General features: G+C 44.2%; 1 protein-coding gene across 1 annotated transcript; it reads left to right on the forward strand.

Annotated features, from left to right (window-relative positions):
- The first annotated feature begins 977 nt into the window (after positions 1-977).
- PLAC8L1 (PLAC8 like 1) lies at positions 978-15,992 on the forward strand. The gene is made up of 4 exons (XM_005310460.4): positions 978-1,237; positions 8,154-8,287; positions 14,397-14,533; positions 15,755-15,992. The coding sequence occupies exons 1-4, from the start codon at positions 1,113-1,115 to the stop codon at positions 15,896-15,898; spliced, it is 540 nt and encodes a 179-aa protein (XP_005310517.2). The 5' UTR covers positions 978-1,112; the 3' UTR covers positions 15,899-15,992.
- Positions 15,993-16,736: the final 744 nt, after the last annotated feature.

A 16,736-nucleotide genomic window follows, 5' to 3' on the forward strand; every position in this document is an offset into this window, starting at 1 on the left:
CAGCCTTAGGCCTGGTCTACACTTTGAAATTAGGGCAGTATAACTATGTTGCTTAGGGGTGTGAAAAATCCACAGCCCTGACATGCAGTTAAACCAACCTAACCCCTGGTGTAGACAGCGCTAGGCCTGTGGGAGAATTCTCCCATTGACCTAGCTGCCACCTCTTGGAGAAACCCTCCTGTCGGCGTAGGTAGCATCTTTATCGAAGTGCTACAGCTGCAGTGTTTAAGTGTAGACAACTGTCTTCTCACATTGCTTTTGGTAAATTGTTGAAAGATTTCTTCAAACACTGTGAAATAATATATAATTAGTTGTATACTATAACTGTTAGTAGTTCTAGTTTGAAAGGCTATGGGCAGGGGTGGCTCCAGGCACCAGCGCACCAAGCGCGTGCCTGGAGCGGCAAGCCACGGGGGGGAGGGCCTGCCGGTCTCCATGAGGGCGGCAGTCAGGCTGCCTTCGGCGGCATGTGCCTGCGGGAGGTCTGCCAGTCCTGCGGCTTTGGCGGCAATTCGGCAGCGGATATGCCGAAGGCACGGGACTGGCAGACCTCCCGCAGGCATGCTGCCGAAGGCTGCCTCGCTGCCGTGCTTGGGGCGGCAAAATACATAGAGCCGCCCCTGGCTATGGGAAACGTGGTAATACTACTGGATCTGATATTTATACCATTAGACACTTCTTAGCTGGAGCTATAGGCCCACTCGCCATTGGATCATGTCTGTGGCAAAAAAATACATGGGCACTGATTAGCAGTTCTTAATCAAGGGGGACTGGATTATCTTCCATCACTTTAAATTTCAGGCCTGTATCTCCAGTCATTCATCATTTTAAAGGACTCTCCCATCCACAACAGACATGCTTTAGAGGCAGAAGGGCTATCTTCAGATTTAATGTAAGTGTGTGTGTGTGTGTGTGTGTGTGAGAGAGAGAGATTTCTGGGGGAGGAGGGGGTTTCACTTTCTAATCTGGAGGTTGTTTCAGCTGTTGGGACCCTATTGTGACATCAGGCCTGAGCATGCAATGATGTCGTCAGTATTCAGCTGTGAGCAATCTTGAGGCACTTCTGAATCCAACAGAGGAGAATTTTCCTCTCTCCTTCCCCTCAACACCAAATGAACCAGTTGGGAAGTCACTGCTTCAGTGTGACTGAGGAGGCCTCATTGCCTGAGATCCAAGCGCCGCTTATCCTTTCCCTAACAACACCTGAAGATGGGACCTTTTTTCTTTCTGCTCTACGGTAAGAAATAAAATGAGGCGCTTGCCTTTCACTTCATAGTTGGCATTACAAATAAATGGTGTGTAAAAAAACAAAAACGTATTACAGGTGATCAGAAATGTATGCTTGCTGCAATATAGTGCTGTGTACAGGATTCAGTTTGGCACAAGTCTTAGAGATGATTCCTTGTTATTCAGTCTTGTGTGGATTTCAGCTGAGAAGCTGATTGGTCCTTTTAGGCCTTCATGGCCAATGAAGCGAGAACCATGGGGCACCAATGAAGCGAGACTGCATGGGGCACCAACAAAGCACCCAGAATCCAAATTTTGATTAAACCACATCTGGATGTATTTCAGTAGTGTTTTATTGGGCTAGCAAGATAGTTTGACCTTTGCTGGATTTATTCTCCACTGAGATTAGGAACAACCTGAAATCATCAACTAAATGTTAATGAGACACACAAATCAGCTGCTGAGTAGGAAAGGAATCCCCTTTAGGAAACAGCCATGAGTGAGCACATTTGCAAATACTCATTTTTAATTTTTATCTAGTGCTGTGCACTTTCATGTGGCTGTACGTTAATATTGATCAACTCTCAAATTGCCTGTGTGGGATAGATAAGGATTATCCCCATTTTACAGCATAGGAAACAATGGCATGATACACTGCGATTGAGTCTTGCCTGAGAAGCATCAGTACAAAACTGGGATTACAGCTCAGGGCCTGGATTGGCCCTCCTTGAACCCACATGGAGAGGATCTTCCCCCTTGTATGCATGTGTGTGTTAATTGTTTCCACAGCACCTTCCTTGTGCTTCCATGGGGCTGGGAATGAGGCTGAGAGAGCCCTACAACCCCCAGGCCTCCCTCCAGCAACTCTGCAGAGAATTCACTACTCAAGCACTGATATAGCCAACATCTATATTACCTCATGAACCAGAGCTGCTCTGTACTGACCCAAGGTACAAGAGTCCCTGGCAGCATAGAAGGAGTGGATCCCAAATCCAGTGTGGAGGCACAGGGCCTCCATGCAGATGAACCTCATTCTCCAGCAGACCCCTGATTTTTACAGAGTTTGGCTTGTCACAGGACACCTTCCTGTGGGACTTTCTATAGAAGAGCGTGGCTGGGCCCCAGGAGTTCTTGGCTCTTAGGTCCATGTCAACTAGACCTTGCTGCCATTTCTAATTTAAGTGCGTGTTGTCCCATATGGTCAAAATATTGACCAAATCATCATCAGATTGTTGTGTGTTCTCAAAGAATAACATTAAGAAATGCTGAGGATTGATACAGGCTCCCTCCTGAGTTATATAGTTTAATAGCAGAACCTATTGATATTGGCATGAAGGACAGCTTCCCTGATTTAGCACAGCAGCGAGACTGCTGTGTTCTTCCACTGCTGGAGAAAGGGGGTGGAGAAAATAGTTCCCCTAGGATACTATAGTGGAGATTTAACTGTTGTGATTTACTGAGGTAGCATTGCTGCAAGAAGCATTAAAAAAAAATCGTTCGGCAAAAAGCAGCATTACTTCACCAGAAGTCCAGAGAAACTAGTCAACCTCTCAATCCCTTTTTATTAAGGTTCTTGCAGTTTCAGTTTCAAAGCAAGTGGAACACCATTATTGAACCTAGGGAAAATTACCGTATTTTCCGGCGTATAAGACGACTGGGCATATAAGACGACCCCCAACTTTTCCAGTTAAAATATAGAGTTTGGGATATACTCGCCGTATAAGACTACCCCTCTTCCAACGCACACCAAAAAAAAATTAAAAAAACATCAGATTTGATTTCAATATGGTAATTTTAATTCAAATGCTTATGACATGCAGGTACTTAGCAGGAAAACTGTCACTTATAAACATAAGGCTGTTTGTCATCAAACATGTAAACATAAAACAGTGCAAGTGGATTAAACTTTTCCTAATTCACTCTAAAGCTGAAAGGAAGGATAAGACAATAAACCCATGGGAGCTGCCATGCTGTTTGTTTTCTAAGCTGTCAACCAAACTGGAACTGATGATGATAGGAGGAAGATAACAAACAAGAGAGAGAGAGCAAGTGCCGGGCAAGTCCCTGGCGAGTTAGCAACGCCCATCATAACTGCAAGCTACGGTATTTTTACAGGTTTTGCTGGCGTGACAGTTTCCCTTTAAAAGCCTTCAAAATCCTCCTGTTCGTCATCTGATATCATAAGTACATCAATGACATCTTGTGATACATTTGTAAGGCAGTCATCGTATGGATCGAATTCCGTATCAGATGGTGTGGTCTCAGCTTCGGCTTCCTCTTCATCTTGCCACAAGTAGTCATCCTCCATACCATCTAATGAATTTGATATGCCACACTTCTTGAAAGACTTGATTACTGTTTCTGCATCAATATCATTCCAGGCTTTTATGACAAACTTGCACAAAACATCCAACTGTGGAGCACACATGTTTCCTCCTTTTGTGAATGACTTTTCGCCGCTAACCATCCATTCATTCCACTGTTCTTGAATGCGATCTTTAAATGGCTTGTTTAGGCACACATCCAGTGGCTGTACCAACGATGTCAATCCTGCAGGAATAACTGCCGCATCTGTGTTTAGTCTTGCAAGCATTTGCTTGGTGCTGGGAGTTAAATGAGCCCTGAACATATCCCACACCAGTAGACTACATTTTTGAATAAGTCCACCTGGTCGCCTGCTCCATACATTATCAAGCCATAGCTTTACCCCTTCTTCATCCATCCAGCCTTTTTCATTTACATGTACAAAACAACCAACAGGGAACTTGAATTTCGGCATTGTTTTTCTTTTAAAAATAATCATTGGTCTCAGTTTGGCGCCATCAGCTGTGCATCCTAGTACCACTGTAAAACTGGACTTCTCATGTCCTGTTGTTTTAATTAAAATTGTTTTTTCACCTTTTTGATGGACAGTTTTATTTCCAACCATATCAAAATTCATTGGAGTTTCATCCATATTTCCAATACTACTTAACGCATAGCCATGTTTAGTGTGCTGTTGTATTACGTATCGATGGAAACTATTTACTTTGCTATCAAGATCTGCAGGTAATTTTGGGGCAATTTTCATCTTTTGCCTCAGTACCATATTATGCCTTCCCATGAATCTAGTACACCAGGATACAGTGGCCTTAAATCTGTTGCTGTGATCTGGGTTAGATTTGGCCCACTGAAGTGCAAACAAATGTATTTTATTTCGTGTCACTACATAACCGTTTTGGCGATGCTCATTCACCATGTCTGCTACATGTTTTTTGAGTTCTGGCCAATGTGGAGTGCCTCTTCTTAATGCACACTTACCCCTTGGCATACTCTTTAATGCTTTTTCATTTGCTTTCCAGTCCCGAACCATCTTTTCTGTTACTCCATATTGTCTTGCAGCAGCGCAGTTATTATGTTCCATGGCAAAGTTTACAACTTTAAGTTTGAAACTGGCTTCATATTTCTTTCTTCTTGCTGGTGGAGCCATGATGGGGTTTTGACTGTTGGACATTTGTATACTGTACTGTATGTACTGGTGCTATACTGTATGAACAGGTACAGATACTGGTGCTGTACTGTATGTGGTACCCAGTATACAACAACCAGCCAATCACGGCAAGCGATGTACCTTACCGGCGATTGGCTGGTTGTTGTATACAAAGCCTGCTTGGATTGGTCAGCTCTCCCTGCCTGCCCAGCCCTCCCTGTCTCCAAGACTATCAGAGCGGTAGCGCAAACACGCCTCTTTCACCCGTCTGGCCCGCCCTTGTATCCTATTACCTCCTTCTCTGCCTCTCAGATCTCGCACATGCGTGCCTGCGCCGCTTCACTGCAGTCCTCAGGAGCGAGATCTGAGAGGCAGAGAAGGAAGTACGGTAATAGGATACAGGGGCGGGCCAGACGGGTGAAAGAGGCGTGTTTTTCTGGGCACAGTGCCGCTCTATCTCTTTTTTCCATACCCCGGGCGTCCCGGACGCCTGCAGCTTGCTCCGCCCTTCACTTACACCTTCCCGGTGAGGCGCCCCCTCACCTTGTCATCGGGCGGGGATGCGGCCGCGGCCGTTTTTGAGCTCCCCCCACCATATGCGGCGACCGCAGATTCTCCAGTCCAGCTCGGAAGTTTCAGCACCCGCCCTATAAGACGACACCCGGCGTATAAGACGACCCCCGACTTTTGAGAAGATTTTCCTGGGTTAAAAAGTAGTCTTATACGCCAGAAAATACAGTAATTACTATGTGGAGCATTTTAATAAATAATTTTAAAAAATCCATGCAGGTCTGTTGCTGCCAACTCTTGGTTTTTAAATGGGGATCGAACCACTCTGGTTTGACTCTCCATTTGTATGAAATAAACCTGAGACCTGGGAGCTAGATTTTGGTCCCCACTCTGGCCTCTGTTTGTGCTGCTACCATGCCATGTAGGCTGGGGCTGTAAAGATGTCACCTAAGCCCTACGGCAAATTCCCCCAATGCTGGAGCTGCTTAATGCCAGTTTACATGGTCCTATTTTCATTGATTTCATAGAGTTTACGTCCAGAAAGGACCATTATAGATCATCTAGTCTCACCTCTTGTTTAACACAGTCCATGAATTTTCACCCAGATACTCTTTTATATAAAGGCTAATATTTTGGGGAGTATTAATGGGGAGTGTTTTATGTAAGACATGGGAGGTAATTGTCCCACTCTACTGGGCACTGATGAGGCCTCAGCTAGAGTCCTGTGTCCAATTCTGGGCACCACACATTAGGAAAGAGGAGAGCAACAAAAATGATAAAAGGTTTAGAAAATCCTACCTATGAGGAAAGGTTAAAAAAACTCGATCTGTTTAGTCTTGAGAAATGAAGACTGAGGCGAGACCTGCTAACAGTCTTCAGATACGTTAATGACTTTTATAAGGAGGACAGTGCTCAATTCTCCAGGTCCACTGAAAATAAGATAAGTAATGGGCATAATCTTTAGCAAGGGAGATTTAGGGTAGATATTAGAAAAAACATTCCAACTCTAAGGGTAGTTAAGCTCTGGACTAAGGGCTGGTCTACACTGGGGAAGGAATCGATCTAAGGTACGGCACTTCAGCTACGAGAATAGCGTAGCTGAAGTCGACGTATCTTAGATCGACTTACCTCGCATCCTCACGGTGTGGGATTGATGGCGGCAGCTCCCCTGTCGACTCTGCTTCCCCCTCTCGACCTGGTGGAGTTCCGGAGTCGACGGGGAGCGCATTCGGGGATCGATTTATTGCGTCTAGACGAGACGGGATAAATTGATCCCCGATAGATCGATTACTACCCGCCGATGCGGCGGGTAGTGAAGACATACCCTAGGTTTTCAATGGAGGCTATGGAATCCCCGTTGGGATTTTTTTTAAGAACAGGTTGGATAAACACCTGTCAAGGATGGTCTAGGTTTACTTGGCCCTGCTTCAGCGCTGGAGCTGGGCTTTGATGACTTTTCCAGGTCTATTCTAGCTCTACATTTCTATGATTTGATGCATTCAGATTGAGCCCAATGATTTTAGTTAGACAAAAGCATTTCAGTCCTCAGGAAACAAAACCATTGAGTGCCATAGGCAGAGAACAGGAGAGACCGAGGTACCACTGCCCGAGGCCCCTGCAATGGCAGGAAATAGATTAGGTAAGACATGCCCAGATGATCTTTGACCCTTGCTGAAGAGAGAGGCAAAACTTCCCCAAAGTCCCAGCCAGTCTGACATGGTGTGTGGAATCTTCCTGATTCCAAATCTGATGATCTGTATGAGCCTGAGCATGTCAGCAAGAAACACCAGCCAGGCATCTAAAAAAGAGGATTCTCCATGCCACCTGAGAGCACTGCTCCTCCCCATTTGTCATCGTGGCTCCAGCTGTGGCCAGTCTCTGGTGCTTCAGAAGAGGGCAAAAAAATAAATAAATAAAAAATGTTCAACAACCCTAGAATACATCTGGCCAATTGTGTATCAGAGAAAAAATTCCTTCCTGACCCTGCGGGCAATTGAATGAATCTCTGACGCATGAGATCTGATTTTCTGCTCCTCTCCCTGTATTTCAGCCTCCCTGCTGTAAGAAGCAGGGCTGGGAACATGGCATGGGTGAGGCAAGGGTGTTGGCAAAAAGAAGGGGAGTGGATCTAGCATTGAGCACTTCTACTATTCTAGGCTGCAAAGATCCCTGCAGATAACGGTGAAGATGCTGCCATAATTTGGGGTTTGCAGCATTGGCTGCAGGCACAGTCTGGGTGGTACAAAGGGGGATTAAAGGTACCTTGGCACACCCTACACCCCTTGGGGGCATCTTCTGGGCTGCACCTCTTGGAAGATGCAGCACCGAATGCAGCCTTAGATATTCCACCAGAAGAGTTGCTCACAATACTACTTTAGAAAGAGGCTGGGTCTGGCTCAGAAACCAAGTTTCATGCTATGTCCGAAAAGGAAAGAATGCAATTTCAGCATGCAAATGAAATCGTTCCACTCAGAAAAAAATCAGTATCAGTAGCTCAGCCCTTGAAAACCCCCTCTGGTGAAATGATGAATGATTTGATACATTCATCATAAGGATGAAAGGTCTGTGCTAGGAACAGATTTCTAGCGTTAACATTCAAGAGGTAAATTGCAGTGATTTGGCTGGTGGATGCTGAAACTTGCATAGATATTGTATATTTGCACTTGAAGTACTTGGTTTCTGATCATTTCTTTGTTTGCTAGAGACTGAAGGGCACTGGTGATCAGCTATATTTTCTGCCACACTCTGAGAGGATAGAGAGCAGCAGCAACAGAATCAGAGAGAAACGAAACTGCAAAAGAGGATAGCCATAAAGCAAATTGGTAGCACTAAAATAATGAATTCCACTTTTTTTTTCTGTCAAACTCAGGATTGCTTCGTTTATGAGCAACCTTGGTGGTAAAAGCCCAGCCTCCCTTTTATATTTTATTGTTTTTTTTTCAATCAGGAACAAAAAGCCAACAGAGCCCGTGACAACTCAGCCGACTCGTGGGGTTGGCACGTCCACCGTCACAACAGTCATACAGACCGGAGGAGATTGGACCACTGGCCTCTTTGGTATCTGCAGTGACAAGAGTGTTTGTAAGAGTTTGCGGTGTTTTATCATTGCTTTAATTCCTCCTTTGGGGATGAATCCAAGTAATACGGGGAGGAAAACAAAATGAGACTTTTATAGACCAGTTACCAGACGCTGGAGCTTGAAGATCAGACCATCCATCATGGCTGGTTTAGGGGTAATGAAATTAATATAACCGAGACTCCCAATAAATCAATAGTCAAATCATAAAAACAAATAACACTTGTGGAAGCCTCTTTCATGGATTCTAAAGGTTGGGTGTATTTTATTGTCCCATTTTGTCAGTGGGGAAACTGAGGCATCGGACCATTAAGTGTCTTACTGAAGCTAACACAGTGAATCAGTGGTAAAGTCAGGAATAGACCAATTCTTCTGACTCCAATTCAGGCGCTGAAAGCTGTAGAATGCCTGTCACAGAGGCCTTAGTTGTTCCATGTTTTTGTTTCATTCGGGTGCTCCATGTAAGTGAGTGCTAACAGAACCAAGTATTAGCCCGCGTAATGCAGGAACTCATTAAGGATTTTGCAAATAGTTACAAAGAATCTTTCACACACACACTTTCCCCTTTGGTTTATCTGGTGTGTCTTGTAAGCTTCCTCTACACAGCCCGGCTAATGAACTCCATTGCTGACTTACATTTGCGAGTTCTGTGCCTTTCCTGAACAGGGGATACCCATCTTCTCATATTGCATGGTGATTTATAGTGTGGGCGAATGATGGGATCAAAGTGAGATCTCTACGCGAATTTTACTTGTGACAGTGTTTATCTCAACTTCCCTGCATTCTGGAATGGTCCCTAATTTGAATGGCTGCTACTATTTCCGTTGCCAGAAGGAAGAGAAGGATGGGTGTCCTGAAGCAGGTTTGAGCTAAATAGGCTCTGTCTATTTTCCTCTCCTGCGGGCTGAATTAAACCACATCAGTACTTGAGAGAACCAGGGAAGATGGGTCTGAAAGACTAGATATCTCCAGCCAAATCAGTTTGCTCTTGTGCATTAGTGAGTTGCTTATAGCCATGTTGTTTGTTGAAGTAGTTTGTAGTTTCTGGTGCCAACTCACTCAGTACCAAAGGACCTCCGAACCAAAACTCCCCCATCTACTTTTCTTCCATAGTTGCAAAATAGCTTTAAATATTGGAGCTGTTCTTGAAGATTAGTTTCTGGAATATTGAGAACAATCCTTGTCAAAAGAGAATTGATTCGGAAAGTTATCATTTTCAGAGGAGTTACTCTCACCAATAGGAAGGCATGATATTCCATCAGATGACTAGAATGCCCCATTTTGTAAGATAGAGTATGTACTATGAGAGGTGCATGTTATTGGATTACCTGTGTGTTAAACACATTTTGAACAGACGTTCAGAGAGGAAGGATGGTCTAGTGATTAAGGCACTAGCCAGAGACTTGAGTTCAAGTCCCAGCTTCCCCCCCCCTGCATTCCTGTGTGATCTTGAGCTAGTCAGTGTATGTCTGTGCTGCAAACAAACAAACAAAAACCCAGGGCACTGAATTCTGGAGCCTTGGGTCAGTAGACTCTGACTCAGGTTGTGGGGCTAAAAATAAAAGTGTAAATGTTTGAGCTGGAGCCAGGGCTCTGAGACCTTCCTCTCGCACCAGGTTTCAAAGCCTAGGCTCCAGCCTGAGCCTGAACATCTACACCGCTATTTTGAGCACTTTAGCTTGAGTCCTGCAAGCCTAAGTCAGTTGGCCTGGGCTCTGAGACTTCGTGCTGTGGGTTGCAGTGTAGACATGGTCTTAGCCTCCCTGGGTATGTCTGCATTGCAGTTGGGAGCAGGTCTCCCAGCCAGGTAGACAGTTGAGCTAGTGCGCTGAAAATAGGAGAGTGGCTGTTGCAGCATGGGGAGTAGTTCGGGCCAGCTGCCAGAGTCCAAGCTCACCCGAATTCCTGGGTCCAAGCTCAGGTGTCTAGCCCGAGCTGCTGCCTGTGCCACAACGTCCACACTGCTCTTTTTAGCATGCTAACTTGAGTGGAGCTTGTCTGTCTACCTGGCTGGGGGACACGCTCCCAGTTGCTGTGTAGACATATCTTTTGTGCCTCAGATCCCCATCTGTAAAATGAGGATAATAGCACTGCCATTCCTTGGGAGGGTAAATATGTTACAAACTGTGCATTCCTTGGGAGGGTAAATACGTTACAAACTGTGAGGTGCCCAGATACTCCGGTGATCGAGGCCAGACAAGTACTTTAATTAGACAGAACTTGATTTAAAAAAACAAATGAATTGAAAAAGGTCAGTTCTCCAGAGCTGAAAAGCTAGTTTGTGTGATTTTCCCTGAAGGAAAGAAGCAGGGACTGTTGAGTGGTTAAGGTGCAGCACTTGTGAATCATGAGTTCTTCTCCTGGCTCTTCTAAAGACATGCTGTAGCATGATTGTAAGCTAGTGGGCAAGTCGCTTCCCCCTTTATTGAGGGACGTGATCGTTCCCCTTTATTCGACATTGGTGAGGCCTCATCTGGAATACTGTGTCCAGTTTTGGGCCCCACACTACAAGAAGGATGTGGAAAAATTGGAAAGAGTCCAGCAGAGGGCAACAAAAATGATTAGGGGTCTGGAGCACATGACTTATGAGGAGAGGCTGAGGGAACTGGGATTGTTTAGTCTCCAGAAGAGAAGAATGAGGGGGGATTTGATAGCAGCCTTCAACTACCTGAAGGGGGATTCCAAAGAGGATGGAGCTCGGCTGTTCTCAGTGGTGGCAGACGACAGAACAAGGAGCAATGGTCTCAAGTTGCAGTGGGGGAGGTCCAGGTTGGATATCAGGAAAAACTATTTCACTAGGAGGGTGGTGAAACACTGGAATGCGTTACCTAGGGAGGTGGTGGAGTCTCCTTCCTTGGAGGTTTTTAAGGCCCGGCTTGACAAAGCCCTGGCTGGGATGATTTAGCTGGGAATTGGTCCTGCTTTGAGCAGGGGGTTGGACTAGATGGCCTCTTGAGGTCCCTTCCAACTCTGATATTCTATGATTCTATGATTCTGTCCCTCAGGTTCCCCTTTTGCAAAGTGGGGATGATATCTTTGTCTCATGTTAGACTAAATTCCTGTATGTCTATCAAGGTCTTAAATGTCCTCATTTAGGAGGAGTGGAAAGTATTAATTTCTATTTGAAAACTGATCCTTGAACTTGCCCAATATTAAATTAGCTTAATGCTGCCATTCTTTTCAATTAGAGAGAATAAATTTACATACATGGTGGCACATCCACATATAGCGCTTGGAGTACCTGCTGCTACCGAGGGGTTGAAATGATAGGCGCTAATGCCAGAAATACAGGCCCTTTCCTCCTCCTCCCATATTTCAGTTTAATTAAATAACAGAAAAGTAAAAACTCATTTTTTTCAACTTTCCATTTTCTTTGGACTTGAGTCCCCTTCCAACCAACCGGAAAATGGCAGGATAACCCAGAGCTGTAATTTGTGTGTGCCTATGGGCTTGCATGCGGTGGGTGGAAGACATATACTCTCTTTACTCCCTTATTTAATTTGGTCATAAATTATGTTAAGCAAGCAATAGAGTACATAAGCCCCTCTCTACTGCAGCTGTGTTAAATCTTGGCTGCCGAATAACTCCTTTTGCTTCAGCCGCTCATAATGTCACAGTTATTAGCCGTCATGTGGGAACATTTAAATCTAGTTGGGCTAGATCCCTGAATAGTGTTCAGCACTGACATCATCCATGGAAGTCCGCTGGAGTCAGGGATGCTCAGCATCAAAAGGGATTTGGTCAGCTAGTTGTTCTTCTGTCATCCTCATCTCCTGTGTTACACTGAGAGTTTGCATTATCCCCATGGCTTATAGCACTAACTAGGTGCCATTAATCAATGGCTTCCTGCCATCCCTGACTAAGAGAGAGACGGTATGTTCGTAAACACAGTTTTTTTTAAAAACCAAACTCTTTTGTGTATAAGCAGTTGCTAAAAATTAAAAAAGGCAATGAACCTGCCTTCTGTATCTTAGTCTGACACACCATGGAATCCTAAACATGCATTATTTTCCCTCTGATCTTTAAAAAGAAATTGTTTCTTTGCCTTAACTAAAAAAGAAAGGGGAAAAAAAGAAAAGAAATTGTGGCGGAAATTTCTAATCCTTTAAACAGAAGGTAAACAACTAATAGCAATGTTTTTTCTTTGTTTCTTTTGATGTTTTATTTCCTTAATAGCACTTCAGGTTTTCTTGTCTTTATTTTCTCTCGCTTATTATTTTCTTCTGGTTTCTTTTGTCCTTTTATCTCTTTCATAATATGTCAACAATAGCAAATCATCACTATTAATTTGCAATAAGAATACAGTCTGGAGCAAAGCCAGATTCGAAGGCACAAGGTGCTTCATATTGCTCATTGTGAACTAGTTCTCTGAATTTTATTCTGAACACAACTCTAAAGGCCAGGGCTGCTTATTTTATGGAAAAAGTATTTTTAATGCCAGTTGGAGGAATAAACTGGCATATGTATGTGTTTGCAATTTTTCAATAGATCAGTGAACTTAAATTCACAGTGGAGCAGCTGAAACAATACAGCTGATGTGCATGTTCTCAGAAAACTGCTACTGCTTTGCCTGATTTGTCTGAAGGTAGCTCAGCTGAGCTTTGGATGCAGGTATGAGGTCAAACTATGCTCTCATTGACACCTGTGGATTCCGAAGTGGGTTGTAGCCCACGAAAGCTTATGCTCTAATAAATTTGTTAGTCTCTAAGGTGCCACCAGTACTCCTGTTCTTTTTGAGGATACAGACTAACACGGCTGCTACTCTGAAACTAAAATCAGTGGAGTTCTACATGGAGGGGGCAGGGCTTTTTAATTCCAGTTTCTGGCTGGGTTGATTGGGCCATAAAAATAGGTTGCAAGACCTGGTTGGCATCGCTACTCAGCTGAAGATAGAACTGGGGATTCAGTTTTGGCTTTCAAATTTTGCTCTCCGCCACGTGGAGAAATACTGGATGAAGAACTCTGTTTAGTTTCTCCTGCTGTGTCACCTGGGATCGTTTGCATTGACTTTGTTGTCTTAGCCAGTCCCCTGCTCCCAGATTAGGTGAGTTGAGGGCTGTGGTTTTACTATTTCTTTCAGCTTTTGTCATCTTCAGAACATAATATTTAAAGTAATTACAGATTTAGGCTTCCACTGAGATTAATGTGAAGATTTCCCCAAAAGGGGGCTATGGACCACAATTAACAGAACAGGAACTAATATATTTTATTGAAAAATACTGTATCTGTTGTCACCAAAGAAATTAAATGAATGATTCCCTGCGGTGGGCACTTGTGCTATAATTCTGCTGTAGACAAATGCTATCCTAGGCGCTTTTACTCCTGATCTGAGAACAAAAGACATTTAAATGAATTGCATGAAACTGTGATAACAATGCTGTTGAATTTACCTTTTTCAAGAATTTTTAAAAAGAAAAACAAATGAAGCCAAATGGGATTCAGTGCTGTCTGGAAAGATATTTTGAATACAATGCATTTTAAGCTTTGCTGTCAGTTCATCCCCCTTGTTGTTCATAGAGTCACACTTCTGGAGATTTAGGGCCCATTTGCACTACAGGGGAGTGTATCTTCTGACTTGGTTGGAACAGTAGTATAAAAAGGCCGTTAGTGTTAGAAAAGTGTTATATAGACTACTTTTGTGGGGGTGGGTGATCCATTGTAAACCTGTGTTGGTTGTTTTAGCTGAAAGATTAAAATCCCTATCCACACTGATCAGCAAAACCATAGCAGCATCCTGCTAGCAATGGTTGGTTGAAGATAGAATAGTTCATAGATCCATAGACATTAGAACCAAAAATGACCTGCTGCGCCAAGTAGAGTAGTGGTTATCAAACTGTAACTTATGAAACCCTACCTGGTGTTCTGTAGAAAGCTACATGTTGAGAACTAAGCACTAGGGGATTGGGAAGAGGAGATGGGACATGTTGGAAAGCCACCACCTCCCTGCTAGCGTAGGGTTTGCTAGAATTCTGTGAAGTCCAGTTTAAAACGTTCTTATCCCCGAGGGGACAAGGTTATTAGAATAAAATTAATGTCCCAGGTTATTTTCAAAGTGCCGTTTGCCTCTTGATAAGTGTGAACCTACAGCACTCCTGTGATTGTGGTTACTGGCAGGTGTCTGTGGGGCCTTGTGTAGCCCATGTCTAGAATGCGACCTTGCAAGGCACTATGGGGAGTGCCTGTGTTTCCCATTGCTGCCAGGTTCCACCTTAGCGTTGAGAGTCGGCGCCAGAGAGAAATACAAGATACGAGTAAGTCTTTTTGTGTGCGTGCGTGTGTGTGTGTGTGTGTGTGTGTTTGGGAGGGTGGAGGCGGGAGGCTCTTTTGTGCAGCTTACATAATGCTAAGAGGCATGTTCCTCCTGTTCCCAAAAGAGAGACTGCAGAACAAGCTTAATATCTGTAGACGTGGTCAAATGGGATTAGTGTGCTATTGAATATTGATGATGTAGAAATTATGCAAATGTAAAAAGTTCATTTGGGGCCTGATCCTGAGAACAGGGAGCTCAGCACCTCACTGGCCTTCCTCCTCCCTTAGTTTGAACAGGGTCCTCTAGCCAAACTCCTCTGTGATCTGAGAATCTGTTGTTTAGATGCTTTAATGCATTTTTAAAGCAGAACTAATGCATTAAACCTCAAGAATGCCCTTTCTCTTTGCACAGAGGCAAAGGCAGCATTTGATTTATAATAGAATGCCAACTCCAAGCAACTACTCATGTTTTTTAAAGTACTTTGGAAGAACAGAACTGTGGGGGTAGGTGGGTGGGGATTGTTGTTTTTGTTGCTGTACATTTACATAGCCCAGAGCTGATGCTGTAAAATATTCATTGCTATGTAATCAGGATGGCAAGGAACAAAGAACATTGTTCAAACCATGTGTAGAGACACTTTAAAGGCTTATGAGGTCCTGAATATCCTCAAATCTTATTGGCTTTAATGGGAGTCATGGGCACTCAGCACCTTGCAAGATCAGAGCCTAAGGTTATGTCCGTGCTGCAGTGTGGGGGTGTAACTGCAGCTCGTGTAGACATACCCAAGTTAGCTTCAGTCTAGTTAGCTCCGGTACTGACCGCAGCGAAGCTGCAGCAGCCTGGGCTTCAATATGGGCTGTACAAGCCTGCCCAGGACCCTCAGCAATTACCCGGGCAGCTAGCCTGTGTTGAAGTCTATGCTGCCGTGGCTTCACTGCTATCCAGTACGTGAGCTAGCTGGATTAATGGTACACTGCAGTGTAGACAGATTCTAAGTCTTCTGTAGGCCAGTAGATTAGAAAAGATCCTGTTAGGCACTGGGCCCAAATCAGATCTCATTTACCCCAATGTAAATCCAGGGTAACTTGTTGATTTAGGTCCGAATCAGGCCCAGCAACTTGTCCTGACTGTAGGGTGATTAGAATAGGAAACACACAGCGAGGCGGAAAAGCTGCTTCACGATCATTCCATTTGTGTGAAATGATTTTCCTGCTTTCCCCAGGGAACCCTGTGTGAAGACTGGATGGCAGTTCATTGTTGCTGGCCTTTTGCTGTTTGCCAAGTGGCCCGAGAGCTGAAGAGGAGGGCTACGACCCAGATCTATGAAATAAACACTGCTCTTACAGCTAAAGATACCCTAGTTTAAAAATTCCCAGCCAGAAAGCTTGACTCGTGATACTTCCCCTCGTGCCAATGTAAAATACCTTATTTTTAGAAATAAAATGCATTTGTGTCTTACAGCAAAGGCTTTTTAATACTCCTGCAAGGCTGTATATGTTAAACTGTGATATAACACCTAACCGCCTCAGCTGCAAATTTCCACAGTGCAACCATATTATGTGGTTCAATGATCTAGGGCCTGCTCTGAAGTATGGCACTGTTGATGACCTCTCTCTCTCTCTCTCTCTCTCTCTGGGCACAGGGATCTGGAATCTTGATACAAAGCATTTTGCATGCAATTCCGTAGCAAAGCAGCAGTGGCAAAATCACTGCAACTGAAAAGGCTATAGAGTCCATTAATGGCTATTAGCCAGGATGGGTAAGGAATGGTGTCCCTAGCCTCTGTTTGTCAGACGGTGGAGATGGATGGCAGGAGAGAGATCACTTGATCATTGCCTGTTAGGTCCACTCCCTCTGGGGCACCTGGCATTGGCCACTGCCGGTAGACAGGATACTGGGCTAGATGGACCTTTGGTCTGACCCGGTACGGCTGTTCTTATAGAGAAATAGCACATTTAAGGGAGGAAGCACAGTGCCATGAATAGGGCATGAAACTGGAAGTGGAAGGAAATGGATTCTTTCTCCAGCAAGTCACAGTGTGACCTAAGCAGCTCACTTAGTCTATCTGATTCCATTTCCTAAACATGAGACTAATGGTACTCACCCTCCTTTGAAATGCACTTTGAGATCCTTGGAGGAAAACTTTCTTAGTAGTATGTATTATTAATACAGTCCTTTGTAGATTACTGCAGTTTTGTTGGAGG

Source organism: Chrysemys picta, chromosome 8 (genome assembly GCF_011386835.1).
Source record: "Chrysemys picta bellii isolate R12L10 chromosome 8, ASM1138683v2, whole genome shotgun sequence".
Taxonomy (NCBI): domain Eukaryota; kingdom Metazoa; phylum Chordata; order Testudines; family Emydidae; genus Chrysemys; species Chrysemys picta.